We start from the raw sequence: 18,251 nt of genomic DNA on the forward strand, positions 1-18,251 counted from the left end.
AGCTGAAAGTGATTGTGATCAAGAATTACGTAATGGAATTTATAATTTACTGTCATGAGAATAGTTTTCATCTATAAATAAGAAATCTCCTTAGCTTGTGTTCTTCATGTCACTGGTGATGAATGAGCTGCTTTTTCTCAGAGAGCAGTTTCTTTGGGCTTGCATCATGGTTACAGTACATCTGACCAAGCTTTGGGCTGACATGAATGCTGTTTTCAGCAAGGGCTGGATGTGTGCCAGATCAGTGCAAGTGTAATGCTATGGAATAGTAAAACTTTGTCTTCTGAGTCAGTGGTACCGTTAGGTATGGAGAGTAGCCTTCACTGTATATATGGTGTTTCAGTTGTTTGGCTGTTTAAAAATCAAGTTCTTCTTGCAAGTTAACATCACTTATGTAAAATTGCCATGCCACTTACGGAGACTTGGGAGGGGAAAACAAGTACTGAGTTATCTTTGTAGACTGTAGGATTTTGCAGATGTGTTATTCTACTTGTCTGTCAGTGGTATAGGCCTGGCATCAGTTCAGCACTTGGCTGTGTAGTGTACAGTGCAGAGACTCTTGTCTTGCCAGATACCTCACTGGAGGAGTTAGTGGATGCCCAGCCCTTACGCTTAATTAGGCTTTTGCTTGAATTTCCTGTTCCTGGAAACTAAGAAGGTATTTGAGTTTCATAGGCATACTTTAAGTTTTGAATGTGACCCATGCCTTGAGGTGAGAAGGGATTGGTGTTCTGCAGTTTTCAGGCTCTGCGCTGTAATGCCAAAACATTATCAACATCATGGATTTGGCATGTCTCCAGTTTAGAGAGACGGGCCCCGAGGCTCGTTCAGCATTAAGATTTAGGTTCATGTGAGGACATTTGAAACAGTTTTGTATGAATCCAGAGTTTTTAATCTCTAAGTTTTATTGCCGTGTTATAATGAAGAGCTATTTATTAGCACAGTTTAGGTGAGGGGTCAAAGGTAACAGACTGTAGTGCTCAGCTGTGTGCATGAGGAGAATAGCCATTGAGGGGCATGCTTGAGTACACCCAGAATGGCCTGTCTTTGTATTTAAGTTTAAAAAAAAAAAAAAAAAAAAAAATGCATCTCAGCAGACTAAATAGTAGAGTTTTTTCAGTGGAGCTTAGTAATTGACAGGGCAAGAGACTGTGGAACACTGACCCATTCAAACGGAGTGTTGCTCAAGTGCAAAGCAAGGTAATCCTGTGAGAGGTTTCAGCTTTCCAAGAGTGAATGTTTAAGAAATTATATTGGATACGTACTTTGGGCAATTATCCATGGCCATTACTACTCAGTGTAAAACTATGTGTGAATTGTAAATCTATAGGTGCATGGGACGCTCTTCATGTCAGTCGTTGTGGTGGTAGGTTCTGTATAAGTAGCTTGTGAAGGCATTTACACAATCTTCCCTGTTGCCTTTCTTGAGCTGTTTTGCAAGGCCTCTATCTTGTTCATATTTTTAGTCTTTGGCAGAGCAAGACTCATGCTATCCTGTGTTTAGCATACTTGTTTTCTCAATCCTACACATTTGCATAGTTCTTTATTCTCCTTTTACTTATCAGACTGGACTGTGAGCCCTTTATAGGGCAAAGTCAGTTCTGTCCTGCTTGTTAAAAAAGCACCTTGTTCATCTGATCCTAAATAAATAGTGTCAGGGGCATCATTAGCAATCACTCAAGAATGTTTTCCCAAAAATATTTTTGTGACCTCAAGAACATCTCTTTTGAGATGATATATTTTGAAACTTCTTTACCACTTCCTTTGCAACAAAATATTTTGAGTTTTCATTGTCTGCTGTTTCAATGTGATTTGTTCATCTTTAAGACTGATAGTGGATTTTTCTCTCCTTTTCAACTATTTGGGGGCATTTTGGAGCTGCCACTAGAGTATGAGTTTAAAATATGTGGATACTGAAGCTGTCTGGGCTAATAATTATCAAGTGCTGAAAGGCTGCTTGTTAGAATGTAAATCTGTAAAACTTAATTTAAAAAGAGAAATGTCTTCGTGAAGGTTTACTGTGGGTAGAATTTCCTGAACTCTCAAATGTGAAATGCCCTTTTACTTTAAGATCAGGTCATTAGCCAGCTTTTCTTTTTAGGAATATGATCTGTTATTTGACTAAAGAGCTCTGTTGGATACCTATCCCTCTAGCCTGTATTGATCTGTGAACACACATCACTTTAACCTTTTCTTTTTTTCCCTTTCTGAAGCTTATTCTCTGAAAGTGCTTCTCCTCCATTTCCTCTTAGAAACAAGGTCTTTTTGGAGGCTGGATTTTGGCAGCCATCCTCCGAATATTTTCTTAACTGACGCTTTCTTGCAAGAATTTCATGGGCAGTTGTCTTGGTGCTTTTCATTAGATCTTTTATCAGCTGTTGCCTGAAACGCCTTCTCTTCCTGGCAGAAGCTTTTCAAATTCTTAACTGGTGATAAACAACCCCAGAAAGGTCTAATAGGTTAGCCACACAGTGGCTAGTACTGATTTCAGCTTGTCTGACCTGCTGTGGAGATACCTTATCTCCTGGAATGCCAAGCCTTGGGGACAGCACCGAATAGAGCAATTGATTCTTCCCATACCTATCAGAGCTGGTTTTTATCAGGGGAAGGAAATGACCTAGCTTCTCCCTATAAGAGTGGGGATGGAGCAATTTTCCACTTCCATCGTGCCCTGCCGTTTCCATAAGGTAAGGCAGTTCTAAGGTTTTGGCTTCTATGCACTGTCTTACTGTGCTTCATCTAACAGCTAACTATGGAAGAGTCCAAGCCAGCACCTGGTGCAGGGGAACGGGAGGCTGGGTGTGTAGATGTTGGACTGAAAGTGGCAGGAGGACTTTGAGAAGTGAAGAACAGAGGATTGTCCTGACTCAGGACAGGTGCATAAATGGCAGGGGTGGTGGGCAGAAATCCCAGCTGAGAGCCTGAAGAGTCTGGAGAATAGGTCAGGCGTGCGTATAGAGACTCGAGTTCTGTGGATGGAGCCTGAAGAGGCTTGGTTTTATCCTGTTTTGGGTTATTGTATTTTGGGTGTTTGGTGGGATTGTTGGGTTTTTTTGCCTTCATCATATTTTGTTTGAATTCTTTTAAGAACTATTTTATCTGTATTTCTTTTTGTCATGTCTTTGCTCCTTTTACTGTTAAAAAGTTCCTTGAGATTTCATTATCATATCTTCCTTCTGGTCATGTCAGAGAAACCCTGGTCATAGCACGTAACCAGAAAGCCTCAATAGAAGTATTACAGTCTTTATATTTCTGTTCTTTCTTTTTTCCTCCCCACGTCATTTAACTTCTTGCATAAGTAGCTGTTAATACTCCAGAATAATTTCTGTGAGAAACAAGTTGGCTGAAAGCTAAAGTTTTAAAAAGTCCTCCCTAAACTTGTTTTGCCAGTCATCTCTAAAATGTCTACTGGTCCCCAAACCCCAGCTACCAAAAAGGTCAAGCTTGGGAAATGTACCTGCATTCTCCTTTTGAAAACAGTACTGAAGGACATTGTTTTATGGTTTGTTTTAACCACTATTACCTCACCGTGTGGTGTCAGACCTTAAATTAGCAGTATCTTACTGGAGGGGAAGGAAAAAGGAGAAAATAATGGAAGATTTAAAATCATCCTGTTCTTGTTATCTCTCAGGACTGCTTAGTTGGACTTGTCCCATTGACATCCGTTTTCTTAGATGCAGGAGTATGAAAAATAGTACCAAGACCTTAAAAACAAAACAAAAGCAAAAAACCCCACAAAAATTCGAAATAAATAAACAAAAAAAAACCCTACCAAAAGCAACACTTCTGTTCCGACTTTGACACTTCCACTCTGACCAGTTGTACAGTAGCTCACCAACCTTGGCATAGCAGAATATGGTACACAGTGATATAAAGGTTTTGCTTTGTTCTTTAGAAGATGCACATCCACTTGAGGATTTTTTTATGCTTGAATGCACAGCTGTACAAAAAAACTGAACTAAATTTGTGCTTGGGAAAACCTGGGCTTGTAACTGGTGGTAGTTTGGGGCAAGACTGAGGTCTGACATTTACATTAGGAGTGAGCAGTGTGTCTGCCCTCGATGCCCTCGCGAGGATGAATATACTTAAGCCCCGATGATTTTTACTGCACAAGAAAAAGGACTGCTTCCTTGGAGGAAAGAGTTAGTATCAGACAGGGTCAGCAGGAGTTGGGAGGTACTCGGAGAAGTGAGTGATCATTCAAAGTCTCAGTACAACTCAGGACCTGTTAGGCTTCAACCCTTTGTCTGAACCTGCCAGTAGGGACCTTAGTGCCTTCCTTAGACTCATTAGTATTGCTAAACTGGCCAGACAGATCAGATGTCTGGGGCAGAGGATCTTAATGTGCCATCAACTAGGTGTGTTTTTTGAGCAAGTGCCTTCAAGTGTCTTCCTGCTGCAAGAATGGGTGATGGAAGTAACTTGTCTAACATGATCTGGGGATAGGACCTTAAATTTATGTTGTAGCAAGGCTTATGTTGTTTACCTGCCCTCTGTGACTTGGTATGAAGGTGGTATGGTTAACTTTTGTAATGGAAGTAAATGTTGTGAAAATAAAACACTGAAGAATGTGTGTGTTTTTCAGCTGATGTAGAAGCTGATGGGTTCTGTGTTGCTCCTGTAACACTTGTCCTGCCACTGTGTTTTCCATACCTTTCTCGGGGATTGCTGCAATACAAATATATTTTTAAAGATTTAATGTCCTAGAACGATCCATTCAGCAGGACTTCTGATGCTTTTTTAAGTCATCAAATTTGTGATTCCAGAAGAATGTGAAGTTGTTTTGTCTTTTTTTGGGGGGAGTAATGTGATGGCCATACAAAATTTTCAGAGATAACCGTGAGGTTGGACAACAGATGCTGGAATTGTTCCCCTGTCCATAGATGCCTACAGTGCAGGTATCTAGACTTGTTGTGCAGCTAAGTGCAGAAAAAAAGCTGCTTCTGGTTATGGTCATGTTGACGACTGCCTGATGTCTGACTTTTCTGCTGTCTGCAATGCAGTAGGCAGGACAGTACTCTGCCATGTACTGGTTGCCAAGGTTTCTGAATCGTAACCGGTGGGGTTTTCTTACAAAATCTTTTTTTTGAGTGGTACAGAAAAATAACAACAAATGTTTATTAACAGGTCAACACACATTATTATGGTCAGGTCTAGGGCTGGGAGAGTGACAGAGCCCACAGCTATAACTGTAGCGGGGCTGGAAATAGGGCCAGCATAGTAGGGCCGGAGGAAGGTTTAGGCTGCAAATGTTTTCTTCTCTGTGAACTTAGACGTGACCCCAGTGACCGAGTGTCTTCATGTCAGAATGAGCCAAGGGATAGGGTTAGGGTTACGATTAGGACTGGGGGAGAGACAAAGGCTAGAGCTGCAGATGCAGTGGGGCTGCCAGAAGAAGGTGTGCGCTGCAAGTTTTCTTCCTTGCAAACTCTTTAACCTGAGACATGGCTGCCCTGGGCCTCAGGTGCCCAGCAAAGTCCTTTGGTTAGGGTCAGCAGGGCAAGAAAGCGTGGGACAGCAGTTGTAGGGGGCTGCCAGGGGAAGGCGTGGGTTAGGAAGTGTTTTCTCCCCTGCAGACTCTTTCCCCTGGGCCATGGCCGAGGGCCTTGCGCCAGGTCGCCAGTGCAAAATGGTTAGGGTTTTTGTTTGCCCTGAATTTCAACAGAAACCTACTGGAGCTGATAAAACTTTACATATCAAGACAGATGCTCTATATGAATCTAAATAGGCACAGAAAATTTAGTTTGTGTGTGTTGACCTATGTGGGAAGAGGTGTATTCAGTGGCTTTTTCGAGAAGCAGGAACAGATAGTAAATGTGACTGAAGGTGATCATTGAGACACTCTGCATAAACAGTACGGCTTTTCAGCCAGGCTGGTGGCCGAGCAAGCTTAAGCCACTTGATATTTTGGCATCTGGACTGTTGCTGTAGATGAGGCAATAATTTAGAAGCAGACAGTCTGCTTTGGAAGAAATCTCCCTTTGGCACATTCTGCAGTGAGCAAGTCCTGGGGGTTTTGGTGCCAAACTGTTTAGAGATGTTTCCAACAGGAGGTAAACATTTTAATAATAGAGACCTTTCTTCCTCAGGCTTTTCCATCTTGCTCCATCCCATCTCCTCCCTCTTCAGACTCCAAACGGTGATCTAAAATGTTGCTTATTCCCTGCTCCTTTCCTTTCTCTCATTTTATCCTTCTCCCATATTTCACAGGGACGCCTGTACAAGCCATTTTGAAGATTTATTTAGAATGGGCGTTTGCATTTGAGGTTTCCATTAAGACCTCTTTATTTTACTTTCTATTACTGTCTATGGCTTTTGATCTGCACCTGCAATATTGGTTGTGGTGCCTAATGTATTCATGTTTGAGTAATAAAGAAAATGGGATGCTTTAGCTAATATATCCTTTTTTTTTTCCTGAGACAGAATAGGCAGATTGAAGATGGAAATCACATCAGAGCTAGAGTATTTGGAAAGAAGTGCTCTGATGAAAAAAATAAAGATCTTAAGTTGCCTGTTGCCGCAGCTAAATGGAAAATAATAGTTTATAGGGTTGCTGCTGTGGAAGTCTGAAAGGCTTGTGCCTTTTTGGGGAAAAAAAGTAATGCTTGTTTGTCATCTGTGAAATAAATTAATGATTATAGGAAGTGAGATATGTGGTTCTTTTCTTGCCATTCTGTGCATCTCGGAGGGGAGAAGTGAATTGTTTGTATATAAAAGTATATTTTTTTCATCATTTGTTTTTAGGACATAATAGTGTTAGATTCTACCTTAAGCAAAAGGCAGGGATAGCACAGCAATCTGTATGAGCTTGGGTTACAGTTTTTAACTGCAAGAAGATTAAGAAAATACCCCCAACTCCCAAAAATGTCATTCACATTGGGTTTGTTGCCACTCCTGATTATGGTGGTGTTGGAGGTGTGGGGACTCCAAGTGTGTAATAACACAAGTACAATTTAGGACAGGTTGGACAGAAGCTTTATTAACTATGATCATAGAGTACATTTAGAATAGCATCTCCCCCTCTGCTCCCCTGTCCTCTCCAAGTGATTGCAGAGACCCAACCTGTTTACTGTTTCAGGGGAAAAAAGAAAGAGGTGAGGAAAAACAATCATTTCAATGTTAACAAAGCCAGATATCCACCCCTGGAGGGGATGGACTCCTTAATGAGCTTGCTAACTGCCACAATCCTAACAAGGAATCAAACAGTAAATAACGTGACAATATGGAGAGATGGCTCTTGCAGGAACCTATAGGAGTGGCATATCCCGTGTTATTTTAGCTCGGAAGTGGGCAGTTGGAAACAATCACAGACTGTTAGTTTTGAGTTGAAAGGAATGTTCTTTTAGTTAGGATAAACTTCTTAGCCAGACCTCTCAAATCTTAAATATTAATATTTTTACCACCACAATAGGCTGCTAGAAGAGTCAGTTCTTGAATGGAGACAGTGTCAGCACAAAGTGAGATTCCTCTCTTCCATAGTGGGTATACTAATTTTTTGAGAGCTTTACATTATCATAGACATCTTTGTTTCTCTTCAGTTATCTTGAATTTGAAGTGAGTGTCTTGACCTGATGATTTTCTTCCCAATGGATGGGACTGGTTGAATTTTATTCCTTTGGATAAAAGGCATAAGGGTTTTCTCTTGGGGGAAGGGTGGTAAAGAAACAGTGTTTGTAGCAACAGGATTTTATAATTAAAATTCCTCTAAATTAAATTTAGAGGCTTGGTCGTTTTTTGGAATGTTCTAACAATGAGTCATGTCAGCAGTTCTTATAGCGTGTTCATGGGTGATGGGGAACTTTGGGAGGATTGCTAATCTTTGGACACTGAACAGTGTCCAACTGTGGTATCACTGGCCCAATGATGTTTTCATGAGGTGTGGGGTGGTTTCTTTTTTGGACTCCCTTTTTATTTGTCTCCTCACATGGACGTTTTATGGGGACCTCTGTTCTCCACAACATATGCAAGGATGGCATTTAATTAATTAAGTACAGATGCAGAAAAATAGACAGGCCACCCATAAAGTAAGTGTACGTCCTTTCTCACTTTCCTGCAGCATAGAAACTGCTGGACTGTTCTTCCCAAGCTGTGGCAATACCCAGACGCCTTCTGGGTTTCTGCTCTCAGGCCCTTCTAGGCATGACTTTCCTCTAGGCAGTGGAGGCAGACTGATGTGACAGAATTCACCCACAGCCTGTGAAGACTGATGTGATCTAGATACATTTAGGATATAAAAGAAATATTGTTTTGGTACTGTGCTGTGGATATTTTTCCTCCTAGTTTTTCTTCATTTCAGTGGCGGGTCTTTGGGTACACACATGTGTTTTCAGGAGAGGAGAAAGGGGGAACATCTTCCTTTCCAGCCATACTGAAATCCTTGTGTGCTGGGGACAAGTGTTTGATAATTTGGATTTTGTGACTTACCACTCATAAATACTCCTTTCTCGTAACAGGTTGCTGAATGCAATAAAGCCTGGATTGGTAAAAAAGATCAATAGACTACCGACCCCCATTGCAGGTTTGGTGAGTATGTCAAATAGAGAAAAAAAATCTTTCAGTGCTGCTTTTTGCACCTTGATTTTATGACTGTGTGATTTAGATAGCAATTATTTTTGTAATTTGAACTCTTCTAACCTACTAAATTCATACAGTCCTTCTGAAATCTGAACTCTCGGTCTAGTCATGTTAAGACCTTCCAGTCTTTTTTTCGGAAGTGGGCAGTATTCAAGAGGCAGAGTATGTTTTTAGAGGAAGAATATCTTCTTTGTTATATGTCATCTTCCAGTTGTGGTGTTAGCTTTAGAAAGACTGGAACATATGCGTTAGAAGCCATCACCACAAAAAGATAGCTGTTTGGAAAGAAAGAAAAATGTACTTGTATATTTTGTCTCATTTTCTCTTTCCCCAAAATACCACAGTCTGCAGATAACATTCATTGTGGGACTATCTAGGGAACTGTTTCCTGTTGACTTTAAGGGCAGAGTAGAAGTTGGCCATAATCTGTTATAAGTGAGGAAGACCACAGAGGACATGCTGTCAGCCTGCGGGCTCTCAGGAGCGCTGGGTGCTCAGGAGGTCACCTTCAAGGGGTGGCACAGTCCTGTGCCTGCTGTTGGGGAAGAAGGTGGCGGTATGAATGGATGTTGGGTCTAACAGGATTAGCCACATAGAAACATGGCTGTATTGATTTTACCTTGAGAGGTGGCTGGAAATAAAAGGGCCCCTGAGCATATGGAAGGCGGCCATCCTCGATTTAGACTAATGATATACTTATATATGTGGTTCCTTTCTGTTCTGGCACTACTCACATTGGAGTTTAGTTGTGCAAGATTCAGAACGTATTACTTGTTGATAGCTGAGGTTAACGTTCCTTTATATAAACTGCATTAAAAAGTTTTAGTGTATTAGAAACCACGTTACATTCATTTTTAAATTGGTTCTATAATGTAATTATATAGCCTTTTAGACTGGGTCCTTCAACCTGTAGATTGACAGGCATATTTCTGCATGAATACTGCCTAGTTTTAGGATTTAATTTGTGATTCCCACCACTCTTTCTCTAAAGTTTCCTTGTGTGCCTTTCTTTTGCCTCTAAAACCCATCTAGTTTTATTCCTACGCAGTCCTATTTGAAAGGAGTATTTGATATAAACAGCTGCAAAAGATACCAGTAGTGCAGTTTTCTTTTCCTTGGCTCCCTTTCAGGAAAGACTCAATTTTTGTTATGACTGTTTTAAGAGGATGATATTGAATTACATTGGTTTTTTTCTTATTCATATGTAAAATCCCAAAGGTAAGGTGGTTTTAGTAGGAGGGACATAGAAAAAGTCATTATGTGTGTGTATTTTTCTCATTCCTTGAGATAAATCTCCCTTGCAAGATATGTATCTTCAAAGCATTACCAAAAAAACAGTTTTCAGGCTATTAATGATACAGCAGATCTTTTTTGTGTTGGAAGGTGACTCTTTTACCTCTGTACCTGTGTCCTCTACTTACCTTTAGTAATTACTTTTCTAAATTTTTTTTCTAATGAATAATTAGGCTATTAAAAAAGTTCACTGGTGCTTCTGGCTTCTTGAACATTACCAACGGGTGTTTTTATCTACTGTTCTGTGAATAAATTGCTCCAAACAAAGCAAGCTATCCAAATGTCCCCTTGCTTTCAAAGGTGTCTAGTTCCATACCTGCTGACTTTTGTTGCCATTTTTACTTACAGTGGTGAGTAAGTGGCTGTTTTAAGGATTGCATGTGAATTTAAATGATCAAGTGTTCTAGTCTGTTATGTGTATTTATGGTGTATTGTTTTAAAGTACAGACATCGGGAGCATGTTTGAGTGCAGGGTGTATCTTTTTCTCTTACCTGTACTATGTCTGTGTGTCTGGGGGGAAAAAAAAAAATTTTTTTGACACTATAGTCCAGAAGCAGTTATACCTCCTAGTTAGTTGACCACATATGAGGGACATTCCTTTATTTATTGCCAATTTTTCTTTATTATCTTAGCCTTGGTTGGCTTGATGTAGTATATAGTTACTTCTTTTCGGTTATTTCACCCCAGTGAGTGTGACTTCCTCCAGTACACGTAGAATTAGTGTGAAAGCTTCAGGACCTTTTCTGCCTTGTGTGAGATAACATACTTTTGAACTCCCAGATACTGCTTCTGCCTAAAAAGTGTAACTTAATCATTCTAACAGAATTAATTAATTAATTTCTTCCAGATAGCTGATAGAATAATTACTTAGTTCACTAGTAGAGACAATAGGTCGGTTTTCTTTTTTACAGAGTTGGAGCTAAAACTTAGGAGTAATTGTGAAGTACTCAAAGTGCCTTTTGTTTCATTTTTAACCTCCAGAGACACAAGCAGTCATATGTAGCTCTACAAAATATCTACTTGAGTTTAATTCTCCAGATGATACTCTATTTTTCTCCTTTGTTATTGTAAGGACAAATGAAGAAGTATGCTTTATTGAAGGAAAGTAACAGTAAACTTGAAGCCTGTATCGGAGACGTGCTGAGATGTTCATCTGGGAGTATTATCAAGTGTAAAAATTTTGCCTATATTTCGTGTTTGAGTAATTTCTCATAACAGTGCTGTGAAGTATTATGTATAACTGGTCTAGTGTCGACAGATTGAATTCTTCAAACTTTTCCTGGTGTCTAAAGCTAGATGAATCTGCAGTTACTCCGAAATTCTTACCAGTGACTTGCTCCTGTGGTTTAAGAGGGAATGGCTTATTTGCAGATCTTTTGTATACCAGAACACCAATCATGTAAGTAAAATTTACTGGTTATAGTGTTGTAGTGTTAAAGTAAGGACTCGAGGATCTGCACACCACCATACTAAGCACAGGCCATATAAATACACAAAGATGATCTTTGTCTCGTTGCAAGTCTAAGTCAGGATGTGGATTGTATGCAGCATTACATATAGAATTACATATGTTCAGCTTGGCAGGCTTGTTTGTAATTTGCTTTGATCTCCAGAAGTGTCGACTGCTTCTGTTATCACAGCAGAAATGATACATTGCTTTAATGAAATAAAAAGTAGGACCAATGGTTTGGTATTCAGACTTATAGTGAGTATTAAATTTGATGAAATGCTTTCTCATTCCTGTTCAGTATTCATTAATCCAGAAAGCTAATGCTCCCATGAAAAAGCAAATTCACAAAACATCCAAAGACCATATTAAACCTAGGTAGGAATAACAGGCTTTGCTGAAAGAGCCGTGTTGCCAGAAGAAACTTTCTCATGTGAGAAATAGATACTGAACATCTTTGTTTTAAGACTGTCAGCTTTCTAGAAGCATCATTTCATGTATTTAATTGTGCAAGGCTGGGAAAGTATTTTGGCTGAGTCATTAATTAAAAGACCATCTGAAGCTGCAGAAGTCTTACAAAGATGGATTATTAGAGAACAATGAATATAATTAAGGTATAAGTGATTTTTACAAATTTTTTTCACAATTTTTTCAGTGAGTTGCTGTTGGTTTCTTTCATTTTGTATGATGTTCATAGTGGGCACAACTAATTTTTAAGGTTTCTACTATGCAATTTTGTACAGTTATGCCTTATTATATATTTAATTCTATAGAAATAAAAAATTTCCAGCATCATCGTAGATAAGCTTTGCTTTATAACGCTAACCACTGTATGTTGACTATCTTTTTCCCTTAAAAAAAAATTCTAGTTTTTGCTTCCTGTCCCTGAATAATGTCACTCTGAGAAAAGAAAAGGTTTCTGCCTTATCTTTTGTTTGACAGGGTTTAGGAGAGTTTATAGCATTACTTCAGTTCCTTGAACAATCCCCACAGGAGCTCAGACGCTTACTTCAGAGGCTATGTGAAAGAATCTCACTTATAATAGTAGGAAGTAGTCAAGACAAAGTTGGAGAGCTGAACTTTAGCTTGGATCTTGGCTCATGTTTCAGCACTACTGAATAAAAATCTGTTTACTGTGGCATCCAGTTTTCAGCTTGTGTACGGTCCTCATCTTTGTGACATTTGTATGATTTAGCAATGGAAAAAATAGCTCTGCAAAAGTCACCTGGTTGCACGGTTATTGCACCAAGACGAACAGAACTGTAACGTGCTGTTTAAAAAAGCTTGTCCCTTTGAAAACAAGGGGTTTTTTTTTCTGTGATTATTTTCCTAGGAAGTTTCTCTTGGCAAAGCGTTCTCTGGGAACTTGCTATGAACTTTATTAAGAATAGCTACCTGTCTGCTGGTGCTGGTAATTTGCTCTTATGCTGTACTGTTGCATGAATTCCAGTATTTTTTTTATGTCATATGATGTCCCTAAGAAATTTCAGTAGTGTATTAACTTTCAGGAGTTTGTGCTTCTAATTAAGTTCAGCAAATGAGATCTTTTTTCTTCATGCAGATATGAACCTGAAAATAAAATAACAAGACCCAAATATAGTGTAGTGTGTTTCACAGAATTAAAAATCATTAGAGAAGATAAATACATGCATTATTCTTATCACTCTTTCCACTTGTACTTCAGTGTTACTATATGGGGTTTTTTTCATAAAAAATTGTCTTCTCATTCTTCCTTCTAATTTCTCACTCTCCCTTTAATTTCCCTTTCTGGAAAGAGCCTGCTCCTATTGTAAGATCTAGATTCATAATACATGATTAATTTCTGTTTCCTTATTTTGTACTACTTCTTGCTGCTGGACAAATTCATTTGCCAGCACAATTGTATCCATAAAAAAAGTCTTGCTGTGTAAGCTGTGGTACATGTGAAGTAAACAGAAGCAAAATTTCCTAACTGACTAAAACCAGTAAGTTCTTGGCACTCACATCCCAAAAGCATTTTTGTGAATGTTGATGGAAAGCGAAGTGTCAACATCATAGCAAAATGCTGTGCAAACCGTTCTGCCATGGTTTCTGTGGATCTTCCTTGCTAAATGGTAATTGGCTTCTCTATACCTCCTGTGCCTGCCTTCAGTTCTGATAATCTGAATATTTGACTAAAACAATACTTAGGGTCTGGCCAGTGGTTAGGAGCAGCACTGTGTGCTTTGGCTCACCACATACTATAATATATATTGAATCCCTTCACTAAAACAATAGTATCCTTAAAAAAAAAAAAAAAATTATTTGCATTGTTGTGTCCTTGTATGCTTGTGGTGTTTGGGTTTTTTTTACCCCCCAGGCTTTCTAGACTCTGCCTTTGAATTCATTTTTCACTTAGATTTTCCAGCCTGTTTGTTTTGATGTCATCTGAGCTGGACAGAGCTACTATAAAGTTCCTGTTTAATGAATTTAGCCATATGCTGTACTCACAAACACTTCTAAGTTTCATGAAGAATACAAAAGTAAACGAACAGGTGTTTCTTAACCAGGCTGTTTGTAAACAGAGTCCATGTGGAACAATCTACAGTGACTGTAGTTAATTCATCACAGAAGAGGGAAAACAGCCATCAATTCAAATTTGGCAGGAAGCATAGAGGAAGCAGCATTGATGGGGAAAAAATGAGATGCAAACCAATAAAAACTAAAACTTTACATTGACATGCAGCTGTGTTTTTTTTTTTTTTTTTGTAGACTTGATTGAAGGTTTTTATTGCTCCCAATTAACCACGCAAATGCTGTCCAGAAAGGATTACTCTTCTCCCATTTAGAGAAAAACTAGTGAGTTACATGCAAAACACAATGATGGCATTTCATTTAGTATTTTATTGATTGAAATGGATGTGCTTGCTATGGTGTCGGGTTTGGCTCCAAAACGCTCATACTTTTGATGCTGGAAACTAATCATCGCTCTGACAGTAGCATATGTGCTGGAGATGTATTCCACTGCTGCACTTGGGTTCAGCCTGTGTTGCCCAGGCTTCCAAGTTTGAACTTTAACCTGATATATGGATGTAAGAGAGGCTGAAATAATAGGAAATTAATAAAATACATGAACTGTCAAAAAAACCCCAAGGGAGGTTAATGACCCCACCTGTTTACTTGCTTTTGATGGTCTGAGCTGCGTTTAGCTATAAAGAGTACCCTCAGAGAAGTGTGAGTTAAGCCAGCTCCTAGTAGTCTTCATGTTCATCATCCCATTCTAGCTCATGAGCTGTCCTTAAGATCCATAAGTGGTGCCTTCTGTCCTCAGCTACCAGCTGGAGTGTTGTGTTTATGATGGCTGGAGGCAAAACTTGAAGTGAGTGACGCTTGCTTCTGAATTGGCCATTATTGATCCCTCGCAGGCTTCTGTGTGCTTCCTGCACCGCTGGTCCCAGCCAGCACTCAGCCAGGGCTTCTGCAGACCAACCTCACTGCTGGCCTTAAAGTCCCTTCTTCTGGATGCTTCCTTGGCTGCAATGCTTACAGTGCACTCAATAAGCTAAGCTGTTTGTTGGCTGAGACCACTACTTGTCATGCTAAGGATACCGTCCCTTTCTGCCGGTGTCCACGAATTTGTCCCTTGTTACAAGCTTGAAGTGCTCTCATTTAGTGTCCAGAACGCCCTGAACAGTTTCCTTGTTGGGTCAGGATGGTACCAGCCAAGATGGGAAAGGTTTGTAGGACACACGTGAAGGACAGCTGTGAAGTGCAGCTGCTGTGGACAGATGCAAACTTTGTCATGTTGTTGAGGCCCATTCCCAAATGAGACTGGCTAGGATTCAAAGGTGCAGCAGTTTCACAGTCAGCTTAAGCGGTGCCCTGAGTGTGCTGAGCTCTGCCACTGAGAATGTCATGACTTGGTTTGGCCAAATGCTAATAATATGTGTAAGCTTTTTGTGGCAAGGATCATCTGCTAGTCTGTTTTTGTCTAACACTTCACCCCATGAGTCCTGCTCCGTGGCCAGGACTCCTAGACAGTATGTTAATACAAATAATAAATAACACTTACAAAAGTATCACAGGTATTCCTGTGTCATTCATAGCCTGTTTTTGAGACTGCTCTCCCAACTTGAGTCTTTAACCATGGCTTTAATCAATAGGTTTATAATTAGCTTTATTCACATTAAATAATTTAAAATGCTAATATGCAAATTCAGAGGTAAGGAGAACCTTTTCTGTGTTAAAACCAAGAGAGGATAGTCACTGCAGAGGATCTCCTTTTGGATTTTTTTTTTTTCCCCTGTTTTACACAGAGACCATTTTATTGCCCAGCCTTGAGAAGGGAAAGCCAACTACCACACTTTAGAAAAAAGTGCTTGATTAAAAGCAAAGAGTCTACCTGGCTTTGGGCTGTCAAGTGACTTCACAAAGTTGTTATTTATAGAACTGTATAGATAAAGGCTTGGTGTAATGATTGTTTACTTTTTTTTTTTTTTTTACATAGGAGGTTTAATAAAGTGAAGGATTCCAGGGATAACATTTCAAAATGGCAAAAAGAAAAACATTGCTGCTGCTGAAGCCCTAATGCTAGGCAGCTGAAATGTGAACTTGCCCTTATCATGGCATTAACCTTTACTATAAATGGCAGAGTCTTTCCTCGGGTTGGGGAAGGCAGCTGGCTTCCAGGAGGAGCTCATTTTGTACCCGTGGAAAATGCATGTTGCCCACTGGATTAATTTTTAGATTTGTTTTCAGATCCTAAAGTGTCCTTCTACAAGTTCAGCCATGACTTGCATTATGTTGGTTTCCTGACTCTGGTTGAGTATTTCAGAAATGGCAAGCTTTTGAAGAACAATCTCTTAAGTATTTGTAAGTATCAGAAAAAATGATAGTTTAACAAACAAAATGCCGTTCAGTATGTAGCTTAGGGCTACACTAAATGAAGTGAAGAATCCAGTGCCTTCCTCAAGCTGTTGTCTTAGAAACGAAAGGTCTCCTGAGCAGAATGACTTAAATGCTTCAGGACAAAGCCCCCTGTTGGAGCTTATGACTTCTTTTAATAGTTGGGCAAATGTCACGTCCTCTGGAGGCGTGTACCATCTTCAGGAGTTTTCAGTGGAGGAGTTGGATGCCCTGAGTCTGCAAATGTTTTGCCTGTGCCCTGTGATGAATGTGGCACTGTTGGAGATATATCCAGGCACCTGCAATCTTTGGGTGACTTCTGTTGCAAAATTGATTAGTTTGCCAAGCAGGATATAAAAAGAAGCACTGAGCTGGTGTGCTGCATGTGTGTAGGCCAGCACACATAAAATAAGCAGAGCTGTGGCTATGCATGTCTTGAGGCTAAAAGAAGTATCAGCTTTTGTCCTTAACAAGAAGAACTAGACCTAAGGCTATGGTTGCTTTCAGCTGTTCTAAAGTTGACTTTCCTACACCCTCTGCTAGGCCAGCGCTGGCACTCATATGGCTATTAGCTGGAGCGGGCAACTGATCTCGCTGAAAAATACCCTTTTCCTTCACCTCACAGTGTGCAACTGCATGGGCAGAAGGGAGGGGACAGGCTTGCTGTGTTGGAGGATGGAGGTGTCATTCGATCAGCTTAAAGTAGTTGCAAAGCTGCAGCTAGGGAGTTTAAACTTAGATGCAATCCTTAAGTTACTGGCCAAAATCAAAGGACATAGGGACCTGGGAAAGTCTCATCCCGAAATCCCCATTTTAAAGGTTGTCTGTGTTTAAAACTATATTTAGTAGCACTCTCACTCCCTAATTCTGGAAAGCCTCTCACAGGTTGGAGTCTGTAGGTCTGCACTATAAATACCATCTCTGACCATCAACTGTCTTTTTCAATGACATATAGCCTCTGCTGTAGGGAACAGCTAGATGCTAGTATTTATCTGAGAGAGTGAGAGCTAAAGTCAGTGTAAATGGGGTTGACCAGAGTAAGAACGTTTGCTGTATTTGCTGCTACCCTGCATTCTCACAGCATCCTAGAGGTGAGTGCTGCTGCCCATAAAATCCACGTGATATGATCTGGAGAATGTTGATAACCGGATAACAGTAACACTGGAGATGTGAAAGGGGAGGGTACCTTCCAAAGAGCTCTTAACATGACCAGTCCCTGGGAGGCGAGCAGGAACAAAAGTTTCCACAGTGTGGTCAGACCAACAGATCTACCACCTCAAAATGGGCCAGGGAGGCTCAAGCTTCCTCTTACCTCCTCCTCTTGTGAAAAGGGGGCAAGTGTGAGTTAGCAACGGTCTGCTGTGACCCCGGCTCTTAGGCTGAAGGTGGTGGCAGAAGAATGCTGTCTCTAATCCCCTTCTTGGCTGCGAATCAACTCGGTGAAGTCTGTTGCAGTTTATGTCTGCTAGCAACTGTTCGTACTGTTTCTATGCTGAAAACCTTTCCGGGCGCTCTAAGTGGATTTCTGTCAGATGATGTGCATGTCGCTAGCAGGAGCCTACGTGCTGAATGCAGATGATGGAACGTGTCTTGCTCCAAAGATCATATTGCAGTTGTTTCCCTGGCTTAAAGCAAACAAGCAAAAAGGCAAACTAGTGGAAAACTAGTGTCTTAAGGATCTGAGTGCAGCGACTTCTTTGGTTTAAGAGCCCTGTAAAATTCTGCAGTCTGGTGCTGTGGTCAAGAGTTCATAGAGGCTGAAATATTTGACACTGAAGTCTCCTTGCCTTCTGCATTCCTCAGTGCTCCTGGATTAAAGCCACTCGCTTCCTGCTTGGCATGGTACTTTCCAATTGTAATGTGCTTCCTCTTAAATGTCCAGAGGTCTAATGATACTATTGTAAACCTGTTAAAATTAATGCTGCAGAGGAAGCAGCTTAGTTAATTGCTTGTGCAAAAATACGGTGGTAGGCTGAACTATCTGACTGAGGGGCATCAAAGCCATTAACTATTAACCTTTTAAAAGCTGAATAGCCTTGTGATACTATGTGGAAATCTGTCGCACAGCTTAGT

General features: G+C 40.2%; 1 protein-coding gene across 3 annotated transcripts in view; it reads left to right on the plus strand.

The window, feature by feature from the left end:
* The window catches only part of LIMCH1 (LIM and calponin homology domains 1), a 183,350-nt gene that overhangs the window by 72,043 nt on the left and 93,056 nt on the right, over nt 1-18,251 (plus strand). For all 3 annotated transcript variants that reach the window (XM_076336171.1, XM_076336173.1, XM_076336174.1), the window contains exon 3: nt 8,454-8,523. In XM_076336171.1, coding sequence (XP_076192286.1) covers nt 8,454-8,523 — 70 coding nt within the window. The remainder of the gene's footprint in view (nt 1-8,453; nt 8,524-18,251) is intronic.

Source organism: Aptenodytes patagonicus, chromosome 4 (assembly GCF_965638725.1).
Source record: "Aptenodytes patagonicus chromosome 4, bAptPat1.pri.cur, whole genome shotgun sequence".
NCBI lineage: Eukaryota > Metazoa > Chordata > Aves > Sphenisciformes > Spheniscidae > Aptenodytes > Aptenodytes patagonicus.